Source organism: Lithobates pipiens, unplaced genomic scaffold, assembly GCF_037356315.1.
Source record: "Lithobates pipiens isolate NorthernLeopardFrog02 unplaced genomic scaffold, aLitPip1_a1.2 Scaffold_25, whole genome shotgun sequence".
NCBI lineage: Eukaryota > Metazoa > Chordata > Amphibia > Anura > Ranidae > Lithobates > Lithobates pipiens.
In genome coordinates, this window is record NW_027507787.1 from 101,243,465 (window position 1) to 101,267,846 (window position 24,382).

Genomic DNA, 24,382 nt, shown 5'->3' on the forward strand with positions numbered 1-24,382 from the left:
AAGTTGAAAATTGGTCTGGGCAGGAAGGGTGTTTAAGTGCCCAGTAAGCAAGTGGTTAAAGAGGTCTATATGTCTGGATTCCATGCTTCGGCATATATTTTTATTTACTTTTCTTGGCAGAGATTTCTTCATACACATTGATCAATGTAAATGGAGGAATCTGTTAATTTCTTTTATTTTTGCTCAGCCCATGGGTAAAAGTGTCGGAAAGCACTTGGTGGTTCAAGTGGTTAGAAGAGTGGGTGATGTGTGGCATAAGCTTCTAATGTTGGGCATAAAATGCCATGACAGTCAAAACCCCCCAAATGACCCCTTTTTTTGAAAGTAGACACCCCCAACCATTTGCTGAGAGGCATGCTTAATTCATGGAATTTTTTGCCACAAGTGTCGGGAAAATTACATTTATTTATTTTTTTTAACACAAAGTTGTCACTAAATAATATTGCTGACACATGGCATGGGTATATGTGACATTTCCCCCCAAATACATTCTGCTGCTTCTCCTGAGTACGGGGATACCACATGTGTAAGAATTTTTGGGAGCCTAGCCGTGTATAAGACCTCGAAATCCAATCACCGCCTTCAGTCTTTCTGGTGATTTTACTGCACACCATCGACCACGGTTTCGGGTGCCCTGAAAAGTCAAGATAGCACAACCCCCCCCCCCCCCCCCATGACCCCATTTTAGAAAGTAGACACCACAAGACCACAAGATATTTGCTGAGAGGCATGGCATTTTGCAGCTATCTTTTTTTTTTTTTTTTTTTAACGAAGAAAAAAAAAAGGACATTGTTGTTTCTTCTTTTTTTCCCCCCATTTTCAAAATGGTGACAAAAAGCGAGATCTGCAAAAAAACAACAACATGCCTCTCAGCAAATAGCTTGGGGTATCTACTTTCAAAAATAGGGTAATTGGGGGGGTTGCACTATCTTGGCATTTCATGGCCTTCGAAACAGTGTTAAAGAGGGATTCCACCTAAAAAAAAAAAAATATATATTAAAAGCCAGCAGCTATAAATACTACAGCTGCTGACTTTTAATAAATGGACACTCACCTGTCCCGGGTTCCAGCGATGCCGGCAGCCGAGGCTCTCGGCTGCTGCCGTCACCATTCTAGGTGAGGGAATCAGGAAGTGAAGCGAATCGGCTTCGGCTCCCTACTGCGCATGCGCGAGTCGCGCAGCGCAAAAGGAATTGTCCGTGCTGTCACTGGGACCCGTGTGTGTCCCAGCAGACAGCGCGGCAGGACAGGAAATGACAGACTCCCATGGGAGTCTATGCCCGAAAGTGGGTGTAAATACCTGTCTTTGACAGGTATCTCCACCCCCCTCCCCCCTGTAAGGTGCCAATTGTGACACCGGAGGGGGGGGGGGGGGGGGGGGAGGGTTCCGATCAGCGGAAGTTCCACTTTAGGGTGGAACCCCGCTTTAAGTAGTGAGGAGTGAAATAAATTTACGACCTTAGAAAGCCTGAAGGTGGTGGTTTGGTTTTTGGAGTCCTGTACGCGACTAGGCTTCCAAAAAGTATCACACATGTGGTATCCCCGTACTCAGGAGAAGCAGCAGAATGTATTTTGGGGTGTAATTCCACATATACCACCTACGGCATGTGTGAGAAATATATAACTTGTGTTTGTAATTTTTCCAATCACTTCCTTGGGGTATCTACTTTCCAAAAATTTGTAATTTGGAGGGGTTTTGTACTGCTCTGCTATTTTAGCACCTCAAGAAACGAGATAGGCAAACTATAAGCTGTGTAAATTTCAGGAAATGTACCAAATTTCTTAGAAGCTATAACTTTTCCTCAAACCAATAAATATACACTTATTGAAATTTTTTACCCAAGACATGTGGTTGAATACATTTTGGCGTAAATGTATGACTAAAATTGAGTATGATTTTTTTTATAACAAAAATTAGAAAGCATAATTTTTTTCCAAATTGTCAGTCTTTCGTTTATATCAAAATAAAAATCCCATATGTGATCAAATACCACCAGAAGAAATCTCTATTTGTGGGAAAAAAAAATGCACATTTCGTTTGCATACAGCATTGCATGACCGCGCAATTACCAGTTAAAGCAGCGCAGTGCCAAACTATAAAAAGTGCTCTGGTCATAAGGGGTAAATCCTTCAGAGGCTGTAGTTAAAGCGGAGTTCCGATTAAAAATAGGATTTTTGTAATCACCGTAAAATCCTTTTCTCTGTAATTCACCGACACAACTCCTCTCTGTAACTAAATGGGCTGTTAGCCCTATCACTGGAGATACTAGGCAAGTTGTAATACAACACTTCAGAACTTTAAGTTCCGCCCATGGGACGGTCCCCTAGGGCACAACCCCACAGCCTGCTAAGGCAGAACTCAGTATGTCAACAAGCAGTAAAATGTAAAGAGAAAGGAGGGTGCTGTGTCAATCTGTGAATTACAGAGAAAAGGATTTTATGGTGAGTGCAAAAATCCTATTTTCTCTTATATTCACTGACCAACACAGCTCCTCTCTGTAACTAAATGGGACATCCCCAAGCAGTGCCAAACGAGGGGTGGGAAAAACAGGATTAAAACTTCATCCACGATGGAAAGTGGGAACTAGTGAAACTAAACCCACAAATAAAAAAAAAAAAAAAAAAAAAAAAAAACAGCAGTGTATGGAAAAAACACAACCACATAACCGGGTATTGTCAACAAGAAAGAGCCCCAAAACCGCAACCATTTGCGGAAGTAATGCAACAGTGCATTAACAAAACAGTACTGTGTTTTTATCGAAAAACCAGGAAAAAAAATCTCAATTGCATATATAATTGCAACTACAGTGTCAAATAATTGCAAAACTTTGCGGGCAAAACAGGCATCAGCCGATGCACTGACGTCTACCTTGTAGAACTTGGTAAACGTATGGGACAGACGACCAGGTCGACGCCTTACACACCTGAGCGACCGACGTTCCCAAGACGTTCCGATTGCCCTTGTAGAGTGGACCGTGACCGGAAAGGGGGGCCCCCTTAAGGCGTAGGCTTGTACTACAATCTGTCTGATCCACCTGGACATGGTGGCCGACGAGACTGCCATACCCTTCTTTGGACCAGCCACCGAAACAGAGTGAGTCTGACTTCCGAAAGGGAGCCGTGGCAGACAAATACACCTTCAGAGCCCTAACCATGTCGAGAGCGTGAAGGGCCACCACTTTGGGGTGCTTCGGCTTGGGACACAACAACGGTAATACAATGTCCTCATTGACATGAAAAGCCGAGACCACCTTCGGTAGAAAGAACAGTTGCGGACGCAACACCACCTTATCCCTGTGGATGACCAGATAAGGCGACTTGCAGGACAAGAGGTTCGCCATCACTGCCTTAGGTGAACGCGCTGGCTTGGGAGACCCAAAAGACTGATACATCAGCAGAGGGATCCGCTGGCTCCTGAATCTTCAGGGTATCACGCACAGCTGTGATAAGTGCTCCAACAAGCGATTTGTCGTGCACGGACCCGGACGGGGACTCATCCTTACTGTCCGAATGGTCCTGGTCAGCGTCATCTGACAAGACAGAGCAGGGGTCACCGGCCTCAGCAGGGCCCGAGTCTGTGTCGGAGCTTTACCCAGAGGATGGGGGGGGGGGGGGGGCAAGGGGCTGCTTTTTAGCACCTTTCTTCCCACGTACCGCCTCTATCTTGGCAACGAATGAATTGAGGACCGCCGTAAGGGTGTCCTTAGGGACCGCGCAGTCCGCAGGTGTCCCGGTTGCAATTGCCTGGATTTCCAGGGAAGAAACACCAGTTTCTGAAGCCATGCTGACCCTACCCTGTCTGCCACCCGAAGGGGACTTAGGACAGTGACCGTCCCACCCTCCTGCTGCCGCTGGCTGAGGGGCTCTAACCCGCTGGACACACCACCCTGGGCCGTTTCGCGCTGTATTACCGCAATGCCTGGTGATCCCCAGCACTCCCAGATGCAGATAACAGAAAACTGTGTCGGTGGCTGGCTGGCCGCGCGATCGGTGAATGATCGATGGGCGATCAAACACACATGTTCAGAACACAGGATAACCTTCCCAGCGCCCTGTGATTACCAAACAGGAAGTAGAGGGTTCAGGGGCAGCTGCTAGAGCACAAAAACATGGTCTGGCTACAAGAAGATGGCCGCTGGTGTTCTCAATAGGGAATCACTAGGAAAATGGCCAACTGAAGCCAGAAGCCAGTCTGACCCTTGCCCATACTTAAAATGGCCGTCGAACAGCGCTCTTAGGGACTAGAGAGAACATGGGGAAGGCACAGCGCTGCACCAACACAGGGGCATGACTACACAGGCATCCAGCAGGATTAAGCTTCAGGACCAAGGCACCCAGCACAGCTAAAACCCCCAGGTGAGAGCCCAGACACACACACACACACACACACACCACTCAGCACATGTACAGCCCCCCCCCCCCCCCCGTGAGGGAAGGAGGGAGTTAGGGACCTCCCAGGGAATGCCCAGCTGCTCCAGGGAGAGCTGTACTTACCAGTCCTGGGAGACATTCCATGGTAGTCAGCTCCTGATCAGTACAGGGAAGACTACTGGCCTCTGCATACTGTGACGCAGACATCATTAGCCCGTTCATATGTACGCCCCTGAGCATAAAGCTCACTGACCACCAGAAAAAAACAGTTCTGCCTGAGCAGGTTGTGGGGTTGTGCCCTAGGGACCGCTCCATGGGCTGAACTAAAAGTTCAGAATTGTTGTATTTCAACTTATCTAGTATCTCCAGTTTATTTTTATTGGCACTACGATAGTGCTATATGTCCTTGTGATATGTGATCGTCTGTTGATGCGGTTGACGTTTATCTTTGGTATTCTGATATACCAAATTTATATATTTTGGCAATTGCTATTATAATTATCAGGCCAATTCCCCTTCTACATCATGCCCATACTGCCTATGTTATTTACCTACCCATTCTATTTTCCTCACATGTATATTGTATTATTACTGTCATACATGTGTATGTTTGGTATATATTACATTGTTTCAATCTTCATGATGATGTCTGTATGCAATGTTGTTCCCTGCCAACACCATTAACAAATTCCACCAGGGGGTGTCTGTTACACACAATATTGTTGTAAACTATATGTCGATCTCTGCAGCTACTGTTGTGCTCTCCTTTCTGCCAATATTATTGCCATATTCCACTAGGGGGCACACACATAATTGTATAAAAAATAAGTATGTACGTTTTAGTTACAACACACGTTTATACTTTCCCCTTTAACACATGGTCTACAACGGCTTGGTACCCGGTGCGCGGGAGACTTGCACGCTTCCATGCTATTTGGGATGCGTGCAGTCTCTTAGCCCAGCTGGCGGGGTTGTTGTACTTCGCCATGGCGTGCTTGCGCTCCAGCTTAGAGCATGGATGCCAAGGATACCCGCGCGCCGGTGATGTCATGGCGCGGCCCAGCGCCGTCAGAGGTCTCACAGCGGCCGGTTAGGAAGTAGCCATCGGCGCTTCCACCAGCCCCATCAGCCTCAGCTATGGAGGTGGCTTATTGCTGCCTACTCACAGCTGATCACTATTACCCTCGTGGTTTATATAAGGCATGCACAGACGGCATTCAGTACGCTGCCTGGTGCATGTCGCTCTGGATCTCCACATATCCTTAATGACTGGGTGAGATAATACAGCACTTTAATTACGCTTATTGATGTTCTTATTCATGTACACTTCAATATACTTAGTATTACTTTTATATACTCTCCTTGTTGTTTTGACATATACCAACGCTGTCCCACTTTGTGCTGGTGTTATACTGGGTTAGGCTATCAGTTTAGCTTCCCAGTTGAGACCTTGTCACCACAGCAGCCTTCGACATTACTAGCTTACCATCTTCATTCCTTTGAGTGTAAATTGGCTTATTCTACATCAGGCACAGCTCTATATACTGTGTCATTTTTGAACACTACTAGACTTGCACCCCCTGCTGGTTCTCATTGGTATTCGTGTTTGGCATGTATTGTTTATTTTTGCATTCTATGTACTACTATTTTTGACCTCTTCGCAAGCTTTCTGCACGTACTTATCTATATCATGTTGTACTAATTTAATTATATTTATACTATGTACATAAAAGATAAAATATATGCCTAGGAAAAAGGACGGTTGGTCCGAAACATGTCGGCATTTTTCTCCAAACATACATAAGTCGCACGTCCATTATTTATACCATCAATATTTGGTCTAGCAATTTTTTGTATTGCCACTACTGTTTCTTACCATACATGTAATATTTTTGATGAATACATTTATTGTATTATACTTTTTTACGGACTGGTCTATTCAAACATCCCTAGGGGTATCGGCTGTGCCATGTGCACTAGGCCAATGTTTTGAGTAGTATCTCCAGTGATAGGAGTTACAGAGAGGAGCTGTGTCGGTCGGTGAATATAAGAGAAATAAAAAATTAAGTCAGCAGTTACAAATACTGCAGCTGCCGACTTAATAAATCGGACACTAATCTGTCCCAGGGTCCAGCAATGCGGGGAAAAAAGCCCCGCTCATCTCCCCCTCCTCTCTGGGGCACTGGCATTGTCACTGTGGGCGCCCCGGCTGTGGCTTCACAGCCAGGCAATTATCTGGGACCTGTGACGTGTATTTTTGATTGTACGAGAGCGTCTAAAAGTGATTTGGGGTCTGACCGGAAGGAGTGGTGCTAAAATCATTTTTTTTGTTATCTTTTCTTTCTTTTTCTTTTCATTTTTTTATATATTTTTTTTTTTTTTTTATAAATAAAAAATTTTTTTTTTTTTTTTTCATTTCTTTATTGTATCATTTTTTTTTTTTTTTTTTTTTTTATGAACGAAGAGTAGCTAATATATTTATTCTAACTATCCTATAGGAAAGGACTTAATAATAATAATATAAAATATATCTTTTAAATAATTTGTTTTTTTGCCCTTGGTCTCCGCAATTTTTCCCCCCCTTGAGTTTTTTTTAACTTACAGTGTTTTTTTAACTTACAGTGTCCTTTTATCCATAGCATTCTTCTCCCTTCTGTATATCCTTTAATATCCCCATGGAAACCCACACAGGCACAGGGAGAACATACAAGCTTCAGGCGGGTGGTGGCGTGGTTGGGAATCGAACCAGCGTCCTGCTTGCTGCTAGGTGAGAGTGCTAACCACTACACCACTGTGTCAACCATATGTTTCAATCCACATTTCCTATTAGATGTTTTCTAACAGTTCTTTCACTGACACAGACCCCTGTCTAATAAGGTTTTAACTGCAGGAGGCTTAGTGACACATTAGGGGTTAACCTGAGAGACTTCGACAGTCCCCGCCCCTACACACTACCCGATGCCTTTATCTTTCTGGTTGCTGTATGCCGCTCCAGCTTTGACAAAGCGCAGGAGCGCGAAACATGTAAGCAGGAGAGTCGGCATAGCAACCTTCCCCTTCACAGCCTTCCACGTGACAAGCCTCTCATGTGATCCACAGCCGCTCGGACAAGCGGCACTGCAGGCAGTGCAGCGTTCTCCAAGCTGCCTATGTGTACAGCTGATATCATCTGGTGACTAAGCTTGATCCTTACCACCTAGCGTGCAGCATTACACCTCTGCCTCCAAGCCGAACGCTTCAGATGGAGCTGAAATAAACACCTCCCCCTCAGTCATCAGACTGGACTCATCAGCTCTGCAGCCCATTGAACACCTATGAAGTGAGTGTCCCTAGAAACGTTGTTCCATTCGTTTACACTGACTTTTTGGGTTCTTTCAGATGATTGATTGCATTCATTAGGCATTCGAAAGCTGTGCACATTGGTCTTTGGTTTTGACCTTTCCAAAGTTATAATTGAGAGATCTGAGGAGCTTTTCATTATCAAACATCTGTCCGTTTTATGATTGGTGTTTTTTATGTTTTTTATGTGTTTGAGATCCTGCAGGGATCAGATGTCTGTGTTTATTTTTTACATTTAATAAATGACATTTTAAAGTCTTTTTCACACCAATCTACTAGTCCCTTTGATGCGCTGTTTTTGATCGTTTTTTCTGCAGGAAGTGAAGGCCTGGCAACCTTGATGTGTGGCAAAAGTATTAATAGCATTAACCACTTAAGGACTGGAAGGGTTGGCCCCCTTAATGACCGGCCATTTTTTTGTGATACGGCACTGCGTCGCTTTAATTGAAAATTGCTCGCTCGCTCGTGCGACATACCCCAAAAAAAATAATAATAAATAATGTCCTCTTTCCCCCCCCCAACAAATAGAGCTTTCTTTTGGTGGTATTTGATCACCTCTGCAGCTTTTATTTTTTGCACTATAAACAAAAAAAGGAGCAACAAGTTTTTTGTTTTTTTAAATATATAATGTTTTAGTTTTTGCTATAATATCCAAAAAGATTTAAAAAAAAGAAAAAAAGAAAAAAAATTTCTTCATCAGTCTACTCCAATATGTATTCTTCTACATATTTTGGGTAAAAGAAAGAAAAAAAAAAAAAAAAAAGAAAGGATAGATTTATGGCATTTTTATTTTTATTTTTTTTACTAGTAATGGTGGTGATCTGCAATTTTTAGCTGAACTGCGATGTTGTGGCAGACAGAGTGGACAATTTTTTGGGATCACTGACATTTATACAGTGGTCAGAGCTAAAACTAGCCATGATTACTGTATAAAGGTTACTGGCAGGGAAGGGGTTAACACTAGGGTGCGATCAAGGGGTTATGTGTTCATTAGGGAGGTGTTTCTACTTGTGGGGGCAGTGTACTGACTGTAGGAGAAGAGAGAGAGCGAGCCACCAGGAACAGCAGATCTCTACCCCTGACTCAGGGAGCTGCGACTCAGCTTGGGTGCCCCCATAGCAAGCTGCTTTCTGTGACGGCACTGAACAAAAGGGTGAAGCCAGGATCACAGAAGAGGGATCCGGGCTGCCCTGTGCAAATCCACTGCAACGGAGTAGGTAAGTATAACAGGTTTATATTTGCCTTTACAATCACTTTAACTCTATTCAATTGAAAACTCAATGATCTGCCTGCCAGTTATTGATGTATTGACAGCTTACATACCACTGACAGCTGCCTTTTTTGTTCTGGTTGACATATCTGTCCAGTAAGTTATATTTATATTATCCCCCCCCCCCCCAATCCACAAAACAAAAAGGAAAAAAATAAAAATAAGAAGTGCACAGTCCTAAATATTGTAATCCGTTTTGAGAGAGAACATGGCTCAGCAGGTACTGCTGACTTTCATATTGCCAATCTGGAAAGTGCATCCTAGGAGCCCAAAACCACCTATGGATACTCCGACATCCTGACAGGGCAAAGGCAAAATATTCCACAGTGCAATGCACAATGCTTAACCACTTCCTGCTCGGCCTATAGCAGATTAATGGCCGGGAAGTGGTTCCGTTATCCTGATTGGGCGTCATATGACGTCCAGCAGGACAACATGCAAGCGCATGCAGCGCTGAGATCGCATCTCCTATCGTGGTAAGGAGCCTCCGACAGAGGCTCCTTACCACGTGATCAGCTGTGACCAATCACAGCTGATTGTCGCGTGAACCAGGAAGTACCGGTAAACAGCATTCCCCGGTTCACACTGACAGGGAGAGCCGATCGATGGCTCTCCCTGTCAGAAGGGGGGGGGGGGTCTGTGCTGATAATCAGCACATTGACTATCAGCATAGCCCCCATCAGATGTGCCCATGAGCTGCCAAAAGCTGCCAGTCATTGCCCCCTCAATAAAGACTGTGCCCATCACATTGCCAAAGCCCACCAAAGTGCCAATCAGTGTCCAGCAGTAACACTTGTCAGTACCTCATCATCAGTGCTACCCTTCAGTGCCCATCAGTTCTGCATATCAGTTCCACCTATCGGTGCCCACAAAAGGTACATATGATGCCCATCAATGCTACATATCAGTGTCTCTTCATCAGCGCCCGCCAGTGAAGGAGAAACAAAATTTTACGACAGACTTTTTTTTTTTTTTAAATGTTGTTTCTTTAGTTTGTTTAGCAAAAAATAAAAAGCCCAGAGGTGATCAAATGCCACCAAAAGAAATCTTTATTTGTGGTAAGAAAATTATAAAAATTTAGTTGAGGTAAAGTGTTGCATGACCGCGCAATTATCAAAGTGTGACAGCGCTGAAAGCTGAAAATTGTCCTGGGCAGGAAGGGGCAAAAGTGCCTGGTATTGAAGTGGTTAAAGGCTAGTTATTTTTACAAAACAAAAATGTAAACCAACACTGTCCGCTGATCCCCTGCTGAGCAGAGCGGGCAGATGACAGGCCCGTGTCCGCTGTGTTTATACACAGCAGACACAGCCCACTCTGCTCTATGGGCAGTCAGGTATAAACGCAAAATGGTCCTTTAAGTGAGCTGTGTAGAGGACTGGGTCCTCACCTAGGATGCTAGGATGTGCCAATGCTATGATAGCTGTGCTAAGTTAATTTTTCTTTTTAATGTCTTGGTACCTGGTCTAACCACTTTTTTTATGGCAATAATAAAAGAAACAAGAATAAAGGTTAATAAACTGAAGAGTCTGAGCCTTAAAAAAAAAAAAAAAAAAAAAAAAAAAAAAAAGTAGCTGCCATACTTTTAAATCACAATGAACAAAGACTCACCATCCAGCGCTATCGAAGTGTATTGAGATGGGGAGACAACTGGACTCTGCAAAACCAAGGAGACCCTGAGGGTAAAGAGAAAACAAAAAAACAAACAAAAAAAAGCTAAACAATAGAATGCATAAATGCTTAAGTTTAATTTAACATGACAGATGAAATAACGGTCAGCTTTAGCCAAAACGGATTTCAGGTTTTGTGTGGGTCTGCAAAACTGGATCTCAGAATGGTGCCCTACAAAAAGGCAAACTGCAGTACAGTGAAAACTTTGCAATAGCATTGTGGTAAGAGTCAGAAAAAAATTCAGAATTTTTTTTTCACCCCCTGGAGATTTCTGGAGGTATAAACAGGTGAAAATTCAACGCATAAGTGTACAAGGAAAACAAATATGTCCATTTTGGGTATAGCGATCCATTAGGTTTCTTGGGGTTTAGCTGGGTACACACGGGCTGAATATCAGGTCAGTGTATGCAGCTGCTTGTCTGTCAGTCAGAAGCCTGTTTTTTGTTTTCAAAGGAGTTTATTGGAAGATAACAAACAAAATATAGCATACACTGTGGTGAAGCATAAATAGTTATACAAAGCAAAAGATGCAAATTATATAGCACATATCGTATATGTTCAACAATGAATGAACATCGCGGATAGGTAAAATAGTGATACGACTAAAACAACATGGATAACCTGAGAAGCAACTTTTGAGACAAGTAATACCACATGAATCCAAGGGAGAAGAATATTGGTGAAAAATCAGAAAAGACAAAAGAAAGGAATATAAGGAAAAGAAGAGAGGGTGACAGAATAGCAGAGCAAAATGAAGGAGAGACTAGCACAGTTAATAGAGAAGTCTAAAGGTAGACCAGGGTTTCCATTTAGCATCATATAAAGGGATAGAGTCATACAAAGTGTGGTGAATTTTTTCAACATGCATCATGAGGTCTATACGGGAGATAATCTGGGAAAATGACAAAGAGGGAGATTTCCAATTAAGTGCTATAGACCATAACATGGCCAGGCAGATCGAGTGGATCAAACATCTTAAATGTTTAGGGGCGTCTGGTGGAGCAACAAACAATAAGGCATGAGATACATCCAAGTCTATAGTATAACCAGCTACCTTATTGATCATATCAAAAAGCAAACCCCAGAACGGTTGAATACGGGCACAGTCCCAAAAAATGTGTTTAAATGAACCCGGACAGGGGCAACCCCTAAAACAGGTGGGGGAGGCCTGGGGAAACATGCGATGTAACCTTTGGGGCGTATAATACCATCTGGTGAGCAACTTAATAGCAGTTTCTCTAAGGGAGAGAGATTTAGAGCATTGGCGCATGTTCCTCCAGGCTCGGTCCCAATCCAGGGTGTCCTGATCCAATACAAGTTCACTTTCCCATTTGGCTCGGTATGGCAACTCTACAGTCTCAACCATAGAGGACAGGGATACGTAGAGGTCAGAGATAAGGCCCTTCTGTCTAGGAGCCGTGAGGCAAATATTCTCAAAGGAAAACCCTTGGGGACGGGAGTAGGGGCCAGGGTAATGTTGTGAGAAAAAATGGCGTATCTGCAGATAATGAAAGAATTCTGAATTCGGGATGGGATGAAGGGATTGTATTTCCTGAAATGAGGCAAAACGGGCACCCACCAGGAAATCCTTCAATGTGAGCAGGCCAAATTCAATCCAGATACGGAATGCGTCACTAGAATTATGAGCCGATATGAATCTAGGGTCACCTAAAAAAGAGACCCCAACCGGAGACCGGGGTGCTAAGCCGTATTTACTACCATACAAATGCCAGAGGCGCGTGGCATCCAAAACACAAACATTTTTATGGATGTAAGGGCAATGCGGTATATATGGGGACCACATGACATTCGATAGAAGCAAGGGAGTCAGAAGCCTGTTTAACAACCTTTAGTATGACTTACCTGAAATGCATACTTTTCTTACATCAATGACTCAATCAACTGAAGCTAGAGGGTCAGCAGATCGGCCAAGCAACACCAATTTATGAGGAGCTCACCAATAGAAACCCCCATAGTTCACTTATGAAAGATTTACTTTAACCAGCTAGTGTCTGCAACCGTAGATTATCATTCCCAAGCAGTGGAAATCTAAATATCTATGCATTATTTGACACCTCATGAAAGGAAATTACTTTGTTGAAGCATGAAATAAGTAGATCACCTGTCTGAATGTGCAATGCGACAGATGTATGTAGACAACACTGGATGTACAGAAAAAAAAATTGCAAGAATAAAAAAGTAAACAAATGCTTCTAAAGGGTGTATATAGCAGTTATACTGGTTCCACTTTAATGGTATGTCCATCAATTTTAAAATAATATTGCACACTCCCTGGACTGATAGCCACCCCCTTCAACGTACTTTCAGACTGATGACTCAGGTCATAAATCACACAGCATTAAACACACCTCTACTCCTACTAATTAAGCAATTATCTCACTTCCACTGCCCTGCTTCAACATTTCTTGGCGACGTTATAAATGTATTTATTTATAATTTACAGTGTAAGGTACCATCAGAAAAAAAAAAAAGAAAAAGAAGAGTAGAGTACTGGTCAATCACATCAGTGTTGCAGCTCCTGCTCACCGTTTCTTTGCTGACTCACCAAAAATTGTTGCCCGAGATGCTGCCTTTACAGCCGACTAGTGATATTCTATTTCACATTTGAGATTTCCTGACCTCAGTTACCTTCTCTGCCCATTTCTGATCTAACAAACATCACCTCACATTTATTCCAGAACACATACTCAAAAAAAAAAAAAAAAACCTTAGATCTACCGGTAAAGCCATTTTCATGAATCTTCCAGGACCGCTTACTGGGAGAGCCGACCGGCTCCACCCTCTACGTGAAACTCAAAACAAAACGATTTAAAAACGACCCTCCCCTCCCTTGCACTTCAATTATATTGAAGATAGAGAAAACCTCCACTCATGTGCACAAGGGAAGAAGCCACGGTAAAACACAAAGAACAACTAGGATGTGAATACATTACTTCAAACTATAAAAAAAAAAAAAAAAAAGGGATATAAAAATATAATCAAATTATTTAAAAAAAATGGGTGGGAATTCGGACACTGTCCTGGAAGATTCATGGAAATTAACAGCAAGTCTAATGGCCATCCCCCCCCCCCCCCCTTCATCTTCCAGGACAGCTTACTTGTGAGTATAAGCAAGATTCCAAACCTTAGGGAGCAACCACAGTTTGTAGAACCTTCCTTCCAAAGGAGAGGTCATGGCTGGACAGCATCTGAATTCTATATTGCTTGGTGAGGGCTTACGAAAAAGACCAAACAGCTGCTTTGGATATTTCTTCCCATGATGCTCCTGCTCGTTCGGCCCATGATGTGGCTAAGGACCTAGTAGAGCAAGCTTTCATCTTTGTAGGAGGTCCCCGATTGGAAAATCTGTAAGCCCAGAGAATCGTGTCTCCAATCTATCTAGTGATGAAACTTCTGAATGCTTTAGCACCTTCCCTGAGAGGAATTCTTGAATTCTTTAGCAACTTCCAAATAATGAAGCAAGCATCTTCTGACATCAAGTAAACAGTTCTTAGGAGAGCTGCAAAAACTGGATAAAATCACCTCCTGTGACTAATGAAAGAAAGTAGATACCTTGGGCAGGTATAGAGGATCTGATTTATTAAGGGCTCTATCTTCCAGGACCCTGAAAAAGGGATTCTTGCAACACAGGGATTCCAGGTCATAGATCCTTCAACCTGAAGTTACAGCAAAGAGAAAAGTGACCTTAAAGCAGAAATCCTGGACCCCCCCCCCCCCCCATATTTCCTTGTTGATAATCTACCTTTACCAATTATGCCATCCATCTTATTCTGAGCCCTGTAGTTTCTTTGTAGCAGCCTGATGATTTTTCAGAAAAGCTGTTAATCTTGAGTGATTTCCTGCAAGACTGGTGGCTGCTTTTCCACATGTACCCTCAGCCACTGGGTTTGACACTTCCCAATAGTTCTCTAAAGCAAGCAGGGACTTGTAATTCCATCCCTGCTTGCTGTAGTGGGGCGGAGGGGTCTCACAGACTCCAGTCTGTACCACACATGGAGGTGGTTTCCTCCTCCTCCTCTGTTCCTTGCCAGCATAGCCCACCATCTCTCAGTCCAGAGCGACGATCTCGTAACAGACACCAGCCGGATGACAGAGCGGAAGATCTGCAGCTGTGACAGATTTTGTCTGTGAAACACCGAGCGGCGTAACAGCCAGCCTCCTGGAGCGGCATCGATGCTGGTCCAGAAGGCAAGGCATTCCGGCGCTTGGTGTTTCACATACAAAATCTGTCACAGCCAGAGATCTCTACTCTGTCATATGGCAGGTGTCTTAATGATCCTGGCTGCACATAGTGACACTGGTGGGCACAGATGAGACTGCACTGATGGGGCTGCACTTATGGGCACTGAGGCAGAACTGATGAGGCTACACTTATGGGCACTGATGGACACTGTCCACTGCTTTACCGACATTGTCCACTAATACCCACCACCCCTGCAAAGTTAAATTTCTGTCTTATTTTCAGTTTGATGTGTATTATATGTGATGTTACATATCACAGAGACCGTTAATGTGGTAATAGTGAAGTTTATTTTGTTTTCCATACATTAAAGAGGGTTCCACCAATCTTCTGTCAATGCCACTTTGGAGAACTTTCAGAACGCAAAGGAAGAAAAAAAAGGAATCACTACCCCTATTCCTCTGCTAGGACATGAAAGTCTTTCAAATCTTCCCATACATTTTTCAAGTGACCTAATTATGGCTACCAAGTATAGTGTCAATCAGCTGTAGGATGCGCCGGTCAGCTTCCAGGCCGTCAAACAGTATATCTTAGGGCATGGATTCTTAATCTCTCCCTGCAGCAGAAAATCTCTGATCTGGAAGGGTCCAGGAAGGAACCACGGACAGTGCCTTCAGGGCCAAGAACCAACTCCTCAGCCACCAAAGGAGCTATCAAAATCACATTTGCCTGTTCCGTGATGATCTTTCAAATCACCATATGCTAGGCTGAAGGTCCATGGGAAGGTTAAAGCATCTGACTCTAGAGACTCCCTCTATGGAATAGAAGGTCTGCACCTTCTATCTGGATGCAAACAGATCTACCTCTGGGACACCCCACCTTAAAGTAATTTCCCTTAAGGCCTCCGTATTTTATTCTCTAAATTATTTGTGGATTTTCACACAGCCCAGCTATTCTGCTAGACTGCAATATGACCCCTCGATGTGTACTGCTGCGATAGAAGATATTATCTCTGCCCAACTCAGGATCTGTCGAGACAAATAACAGGCTGTCTGAGCGGGGGTCCCCGTTTGTTCAGATATGCTACCATTGTGGTGTTGTCTGTGTTGACCAAAACGTCTGTGGCCTGGATGTTAGGTTCCAATGTCAGCAAAGCTTTCCTACTGCAAGAAGCTTTATGTAGTTTGATGATAGGCATGCACAAGGAATTTGGCAGCCAGAAGAAGCAGATCAGTCTCCTGAGTGGGCACTCCAACCCCAGAGACTGAAGTTGGTTGTAATCTTGACTGTAGAGCCCTGAGCCCATAGTGTATCTGTCTAATAAAATGTTTTGAATGTTCTCACCAAGAGAGGACCAGAGAATCCTGAGATGGAAGGGAACTACCGGATTTAGGCCACTCTTCTCAGACTCCATGACCTGAGGAGAAATCCTGGAAGGGCCCTGGAGTGCAGTTGTCAATAACTGTGTAATCTGGCATACAGAAGCTTCTGAAAGTAGCCTGAATGCCTGAATTAAAAGAATCATTTTCCGCAATGTTTCTTCTGTTAGAAATTTTTTATTTTTTTTATTTAAAGAATGCAGATTATACAAACAAACATATAAAAACGACATGACAATCAGCTGGGACTTACAATAATGGATCATGAGAACTCACACCAGTCCAAATATACTGTTAAGATTAAACTTCTGAAGTCTATCCAGACATACTGTTATGGAGTGATGCGATTAGCCAATATCAACTATATGTGTCCAAGAGCTCCAATCTAACCAACAATGCTATCTACTGACCGGGAGGGAATATCTAGGTACCCTAAACATGGTGCACATATATCTGTGCTGCATTCGTACTCTGGGCGGTCACGTGTAGTAGGGCCCCCCCAAAGGGAGGACTATCGTGCCCCTCACATTACGGAGACCAGGTTACTTAATGTAATTGACTGGAGAAAGTCCCTGTCTTAGTTAGGCTATGGAACTCGCACCCATGAGGCTGGGGGCGGCACCAAGCTGGGGTATCGCATTCAGGAGGATTTTCGTTTTTATGAGGAGGAAAGATGAACAACACCCATGGTGTCGCAAGAGAAAAGAGGGGGTAGCTTATAAGAAAGAATAAGGATGGGGAGGGAGGAGGGGAGGAGGATAAGGTGAGGCCCCGGCGAGGCCGCCGACCCAAGGCCCCATTGCCCCTAAGGGACTGCCTGTTTATGTGTAAGATTTGTAGTCGTCTGAATATCGAAACAGATCCCAGTGTGACCACCGCGCACTATGTTCCTCCTCTCTTTCCCCTATAGCCGCCGTTAGTCGTTCCATACGCTGTATATCGCTAATCCTGGCAAACCACTGCATCACTGTCGGAGGGGACCTCTGCTTCCACATACTGGGAATACATGCCCTGGCCGCATTGAGGAAGTGCTTCAGCAAAGATTTACGATAGCGCCTACTGGACATTGGGGTCAAATTCAATAGTATTGCCACTGGGTTGTCTTTCAGATCAATAATCAGTGAGTTTATGGATGATTCCTAGTACCTGACTCCAGAAGGGCGTCAGCACTGCGCACTCCCAGAAGATGTGTAGAATCGTGCCACTCTGAGTTCCACATCTCCAACATAGGGGGCTGTGCCCTGGGAATATCGACGCTAGCACCGAGGGGGTCCTGTACCAGCGCGTCAGCGAGGACTTATGTGCAAAAAATAGGATTCTACTTTTCTGGTCATCAGTAAACTGGACATTAAGATCCCTCTCCCATTTCCTCAGGTATGGGGGATCATCTAGGGAAGTGCTGGTCTGCAAAATATTGTATGAGTAGGAAAGGGATTTCCGGACCGGTTCCTCTCCCATACACAGATCTTCAAAGGGTGTGCGTGATCTGCGAAAGCCTTCAGCATCCGGCAGGGATCTGAGAAAGTGCGAAAGTTGTAAAAGTTTCCATCTTCCCAGAGCAGTCAAGCCAAAGCCAGGGTACATGTTCGAAAGGTCGTTCCAATCTGAAGGACCGGAAAATGAGGAGGCTCCAACGATGCTCTGCTCTGGTCCGAAAAGACCTGTCAGAGAGCCCTGGCAAGAATTTCAGATGTCCGATTATGGGTGCCATCGGAGAGGGAAAACTGAGCGTCTTGGTAAATCTAAAATATCTGTAAAGCTCTTGTAGAGTGGTTTCTATTAATGGGTGGGAAGGGAAGGAACTGGGAGGCCTCCCTCCACTCCATGGCAAGCCTTCAAGAGGTGCTAGTACCGATTCCTGTTCCAGACTGACCCAAAGCTTATGTGATTTATGCCGGCACCAGTCCACTGCCCTGTTCATATGGACTGCTGTGCAATATAACGCAGGGTCAGGGAGACCCATCCCCCCTCTAAGTTTGGGTCAGTGCAATAGGGAGCTTTTAAGCCGCGCAGGCTTGCCTTGCCAGATATATTTGGTCATTATCGTGCGCATTTTATGGAAAAAAGTCAGTGGTAGCCTCACTGGTAGTGCTTGTAAAAGATAAAGCAACCGTGGCATGATATTCATCTTCAGTACGTTGCTTCTACCGAACCAGGAGATTGCCAGGTTCTTCCACCTCTCTAATGCTGAGGAAAAGGTGGTCAGAAGTGGCTGAAAATTAAGTTGATAGACAAGGTGCAGCTCCGATGGGATTCTTGTGCCTAAATATTTAATCGCCTGGGGAGACCACCGGAAGGGAAAGTTTCTGCCAAGAGGAGCCCGGGAGCAGGGGGGTAGGGAGACATTTAGTGCCTCTGATTTCTGGAAATTAATTTTGAAATCTGAGAGCGTCCCGTAGTGGCGTATTTCTGACATCAAAACTGGTAATGAGGTGTGGGGATTGGCGACATAGAATAGCAGATCGTCTGCGTATGCAGCAACTTTGTGGTGGTAAGTGCTTGTTTCGAGTCCTCTTATGTCTGGGTTGAGCCTAATATGTTGTAGCAGGGGTTCTAGGGAGATTAGGAACAGGAGTGGCGAGAGTGGGCAACCCTGCCTCGTCCCGTTGCTGATCTTAAATGGGTTGGAGGCTACCCCATTCACTCTGACCGATGCGGAAGGGCAAGAATAAATGGCTGAAACCCAGGACAGAATGGAGGCTGGCATTGCCATGCGTCGCAGGGTTGCCAACAGAAAAGTCCAGTTGACCCTATCGAATGCCTTTTCAGCGTCTGTCGATAGTAGGATCAAAGGTACATTAAGGTGTTTGGCCCTTGCTACCACATCAATCGTCCCGATTGTGTTGTCTCGCGCTTCTCTGTTACGGATGAAGCCGACCTGATCTAAAGGGATTATACGTTGGAGGACAGACCCTAATCATTCCGCCAATATTTTAGTAAACAACTTCAAATCGCAATTTAGTAGAGAAATAGGCCTATAGCTGGCACATAGAAGCGGGTCTCTCAGGTTTTGGGATAACCGATATGCTGGCTTGTAGCAGGTCTGGTGGTATGGTATGATCATCCAGTATTGCGTTAAAGGCTGTGATGAAATGGGTCGCCAGTTGAGTCTGGAAGTGTTTGTAGTAGGCGTTGGTAAAGCCATCTGGACCTGGTGCCTTTCCCTTCGGAGCCCCAGCTATAGCTTTTGAGAGTTCCTCCAGTTATAGGCCGCGAAAGCAATTCCGCCTCCTCTTCATTAAGCGAGGGCAAGTCTGCCGCTGCCAGATATGTCTCAATAGCCTCCACACTACTCTGGGGACGGTCTCCTATGGGATGAGAATGTAAGTTATAGAGTGCTGCGTAAAAAACCCAGAAGGCCTCCGCCATTTCCGCCGAGTCATGGATTTTATGTCCCGTGGAGGTGGATAGGGTCGGAATATAGGAAAGGTTACGCTGGGCTCATATGGCATTCGCTAGGGCTCGACTACATTTATCTCCGAATTCTTAAAACGTTCTGCGTACCTTTAAAAGGTTGTTCCTGGAGTGGAACAGAGAGTGCTCCTTAATCTTCTCACGGAGGTTAATTACCTCCATTTCGAGGTCCCTATCTGGGCGGTGCTTATGGCGTTTTTCGCATTCGTGTAGCTTTGCCAGCAACTCGGACAATGTTTTCTCCCTGGCTACTTTGAGTCTAGGTCCATGTTTTATGAATATGCCCCTTATATAACATTTATGCGCCGACCAGATAGAAAGGGGGTTAGGGACCGAGTCCTTATTGCTCTCAAAGAAGAGTCCAAGTTCTCGTACAATGTCCACTCTGACCTCCGGGTCACGCAGAAGGGACTTATTTAGGCGCCATGTAGCCGTTTTAGTTGTTGGACGTTGTGTATTCAAGGTAATGGAAATCGGGGGATGGTCTGAGAGCGCAATATGCCCAATCTGAGCTCCCGTGACCAAAGGGATCGTATCATGGGAGATCAGAAAAAGATTGATCCTGGAATAGGAGCCATGCACCGGAGAGAAGAAGGTGTAATCCCTCTCCCGTGGATGGAGAATACGCCAGATGTCAACTAGCCGATACGAATGCAGTAGATCCCTAATGCGGTCTCGGACCCTCAGGGAGAGGGCAGAAGAGCCCGTCGATGAGTCCCTCCGGGGTTCAATAGTGAAGTTGAGATCTCCTCCCAACACCAGTGTTCCTTCCGTGAAGGAGGCCAAAGCGGCCAGGCAAATGTCAAGAGCTGGCAGTTGGTCCACATTCGGCAGGTAGAGGTTTGCAAAGGTATAAGTTTGCGACTGCAGTGTACCCTTAACAAAAAGGTATCTGCCTTCCAGATCAGCATGGACGTCCTTCAACTGCCAGGGCAAAGTGTTGGCCATGAGGATACTCGTGCCCTTTGATTTTGAGGAGGATGAAGCACTGTGGTACGCCACTGGGAAACGCTTACTGGTAAGTTTAGGAATCTTGTCTGCCCGAAAATGGGTCTCTTGCAAAAGGACCACTTGCGGTCTCTGTCTCCAGAGATCCGCCAGGCAACTTGTGCGTTTCTCTGGGACATTCAGTCTCTTCACATTCCATGACACAATTTTCAGAGACATCCCAGGCAGGTCAGGGAGGGGCCGCCGGGGGCTCGGATGAAAAGTAGGGTTCAGGAGAAGGAGGGGCGCAGAAAGGGTAGGGGGGCTAGAAAGAGAAGGAGGAGAGAGGCTTAGAGGGATTACAAGACTGGGAGGACAGAACAAGCAGGAGTGAAGGGGGAATTTGGGAGAAAACTAGATCTCCAACCGGAGAACGACTGCCTCTGTTGGCAGCAAAGGCCTAGTGGGGGAAGCGATAGGGCACTTCGGGAGCCAGACCCCCGGAGCACGGGGCTCTGCCAGGTACTCCTTGCTGTCAGCGATCTCAGCAGAAACCACTGTGGAGTACTCAGCTACTCAACAAAAATAAAATAAAAAATGAAAAAAGAGCATCATTTGAAAACAATACAGAACGCAACATGAACCTTGAAACCTTAAGTTAACTTATTTCCTTAAATGGCAATATAACTATGACAATCAGCAGCCAACTCATTGCACCAGCAACAGCATTATCAAGAGGGGGATCGCCCAACCCTCCGGGCCAGGGCCCCCCGAGACTGAGTCGTGTCCCCATGACCCGCCCCTAATGCCCAACCGAGGAAGTACCTACGGGGACCTCCCCCATGTTCCCAGACCAAGCTGTTATGATAGCCCTTGCCCATTTTGTCCCCGGCTCACAAGTACCAACATATAGAGCCGATCCCGAGCTATCAGGGGGCGTACAGGTGGAAGGGGTGAGGAGGGTCGCGGTGCCATAGGTGGAGTAGTGCCCTTCCCAATAGGCCAGAGGTATCTCAACTCCGCAGGATTAAAATCCCACAACCCAGGCAGTATCCCACCCATCAGACTACCCGTTCCCTCCCTCCTCCCCATATGCATCCGGGCAAGGGTAGAGCAGGGTAAGGTCAGCGTGTCGAGGGCATCATGTTGGGCGGGCCAGGGGGGCCACCGCCAGAGAGCCTATCTCTAATCCAATCATTGGACGGTGGGGTGATGCCCCTTTCGGCCGTATGGCCATACCCCCAGCTTTATGAGGGCCTGCATTTCTAAAAAACCCCACACTCCCAAAAAACGGACCAAGGCAGGAAAAGAAAAACAAAAAAAAAAAAACACATAACAGAATAATGAGGAAATGTTCCGGCCTGAGACCAGGGGCTCACGGTTTAGTGTCCTGCGAAGTCAGCGAGCATCCGTGATATTGGTTGAACTCTGTGCCGCTAAGTCAAAAATGCTGTACCTGTGCAAAGGAGAGAAAGGAAGACCGAGAAGGGGAGGAGAAAAAGAACAACAAAAAACAAAAAACAAAAAAAAAACAAAAAGATTAGAAACAAAACACAGCAAGCACTGATCAGAGTTCGTTGTCCTGCGGATTCTGCGACTGTCTGCGCTGAGAGCGACGGTTGCGTCATGATCTTTGGGGTCTAGACGTGTTGCTAGCAGGTGGGTTATCGTTGCGAGCCGGAAAATCAAATGCGAGCCAATTGGGTATTTGCAGTGGGGGGTAGACCCAAAGCCCGGAGAAAATCGGGGACATCAGCTGGATGTCGGAGGGTGTGCGACCTGCCATCCTTGCGTACAATCAGGTGAAAGGGGTGGCCCCACTTGTAGGAGATCCCCCTCTCATTGAGTCTCTCAAGCAGGGGTTTCATTCAACGACGCATCTGGAGGGTCCTCCTTGAGACATCTGGTAGCAGGACAACTGCGGCGCCATCAAAGTCGATGCTCCCTCTGTGCCAGGCCTTTTGGAGAATGTCTTCTTTGACGGTGTAATTGTGCAGGCAGCAGAGTACATCCCTGGGTCTGTCTTCTGTGGGGCTCCTGGGTCCTAGCGTTCTATGAACTCTGTCAATTGCAATTGGCGTCTCCGGCGGTTGTTCAAGGCAGTTATTGAAAATGGCTATTACTGTCGCTTTGAGGTCAATCTGTCGGGTCGCTTTGGGTAGGCCGCGCAGTCTTATGTTACGCCTGCGGTTGAGATTTTCCAGGTCGTCTGTTGTGAGGTATAACTGCGATTTTGTCCGTCACTTCTTGCCTGATATTCCGCAGCTCAGCGACCTCTTGTCGGAGGACTGAGGTGTCCGTTTCCAGAGTGGCGACTCGCGTTGTCACGTCTGTCACCTCTTTTCTTATTCCCGCAATCTCTCCCCTCAGCGCGCCCTCAATTCTGGACACCACTGAGTCCAGGTCCTCCCTGGTGGGAAGTTTCTGCAAGAGAGCCCAAATTGCCTGTTCAGTGCATGGTATGGGTGAGGGAGCCTGCATAGACACAGCCTGTGTAGAATTCAGCGCTTGGTGCTGCTGCAGTGTGGTGGGGAGCTGTGTGCCTGTGTAGGAGGACTGTGAGGCTAGAGTACCATGCCTTCCCCACTGCAGAGATCTGCTATGCTCCCCCACCCTGGGCTGTCCAGCGGTGTTAATATCAATGAGCCAGGGAGACAGGGGGAGAGATCGCTGGGCGGGGAGAACGGTGGCAAGTCATTACATAGTTCAGTTCTCTCATCTCTCCCCGCCGCCGATCCGAGCTCCGTCCTCGTGGCAGACGCCATCTTGGCCGGGTCCGGTGTAGACGCTGGTGGCTGCAGCGGGACGAGATACCGCTCCATGCGGGCTGCGGCGGTGCTGGATTGAGCGTCCCGCTTCCCCACGATGTTGAGCACTGGCGGGGAGTACAAATAAACGATATGGCTACTGTTTACATTCCCTGGAGAGCCTCGGCCCGGGAGCCTCAGAGAGATGCAGCTTTGCCCGTCCAAGCCGAGACCACGCCCTAGAAAATGTTTTTGATTGAGACAGAGGGGACCAGGAAGGACATTGACTAATTCACCAGCCCAAATTGTGAAGGGTCTGGAGAACCAGAAATAAAATCTTTGACCAGTTTCTGCTGATCCTGAGCAAAAAATTAATGAGTTGTCTCCCATAGCTGTAGAAAAGGCATAACTTCGGCTATTAATTTTATAAAGATTCTCTGGACTGCTGAGAGACCAAAGGGCAAGGATCTGATTGGCCAAATGACGTGGAACATGTTTTGTTAGGATTGCCAATTTCTGAAACTGCTGATGACCTTGAAAAATAGGTACATGAAGATAAGCGTCTTGGAGGTCCATGGTATCAAATAAGCATTCTGGTGTAAAAGATTCTCAACGTGTAAATACTTTCAATATGGAATTTTCTGAACACCAGAAACTTGTTTGGCAAACTTACTGTAGTAGATAGATTATCATGCAAAAAATTGCCAGGTGGTTTCCAGACAAGGAACACATGAGAGTAGAAGCCCTGGAATTTCTCATCTTCTGGAACCGGAACAACCACCTGTTCAGATTCCAACATCGCCCGTTTCCTTTCACGGTCTCTTGGCAGATGGGTGAGAAAAGATCTACAGGGTGGAGGAAGACTGAATTCCAGCCTGTAGCCTGATTTTATAATCAGAAGTACAAAAAGAAGTTTCTGTGATCTCTGCCCACTAACTGATAAACAGGGACAATCTTCCACCCACCCTTGGCCTGGCATCATTGAGTGCTCTTGGCAGGGACTTTAGTATTAAAGAGTGCGCCAATCTTTGCTTTGCTTCTATTAAAAGTACCACTTTTTTACTTT

General features: G+C 45.6%; 1 protein-coding gene across 2 annotated transcripts in view; it reads right to left on the bottom strand.

The window, feature by feature from the left end:
- Positions 1-24,382, bottom strand: part of RAD9A (RAD9 checkpoint clamp component A) — a 266,419-nt gene that overhangs the window by 83,077 nt on the left and 158,960 nt on the right. For both annotated transcript variants that reach the window (XM_077454778.1, XM_077454779.1), the window contains exon 9: positions 10,589-10,653. In XM_077454778.1, coding sequence (XP_077310904.1) covers positions 10,589-10,653 — 65 coding nt within the window. The remainder of the gene's footprint in view (positions 1-10,588; positions 10,654-24,382) is intronic.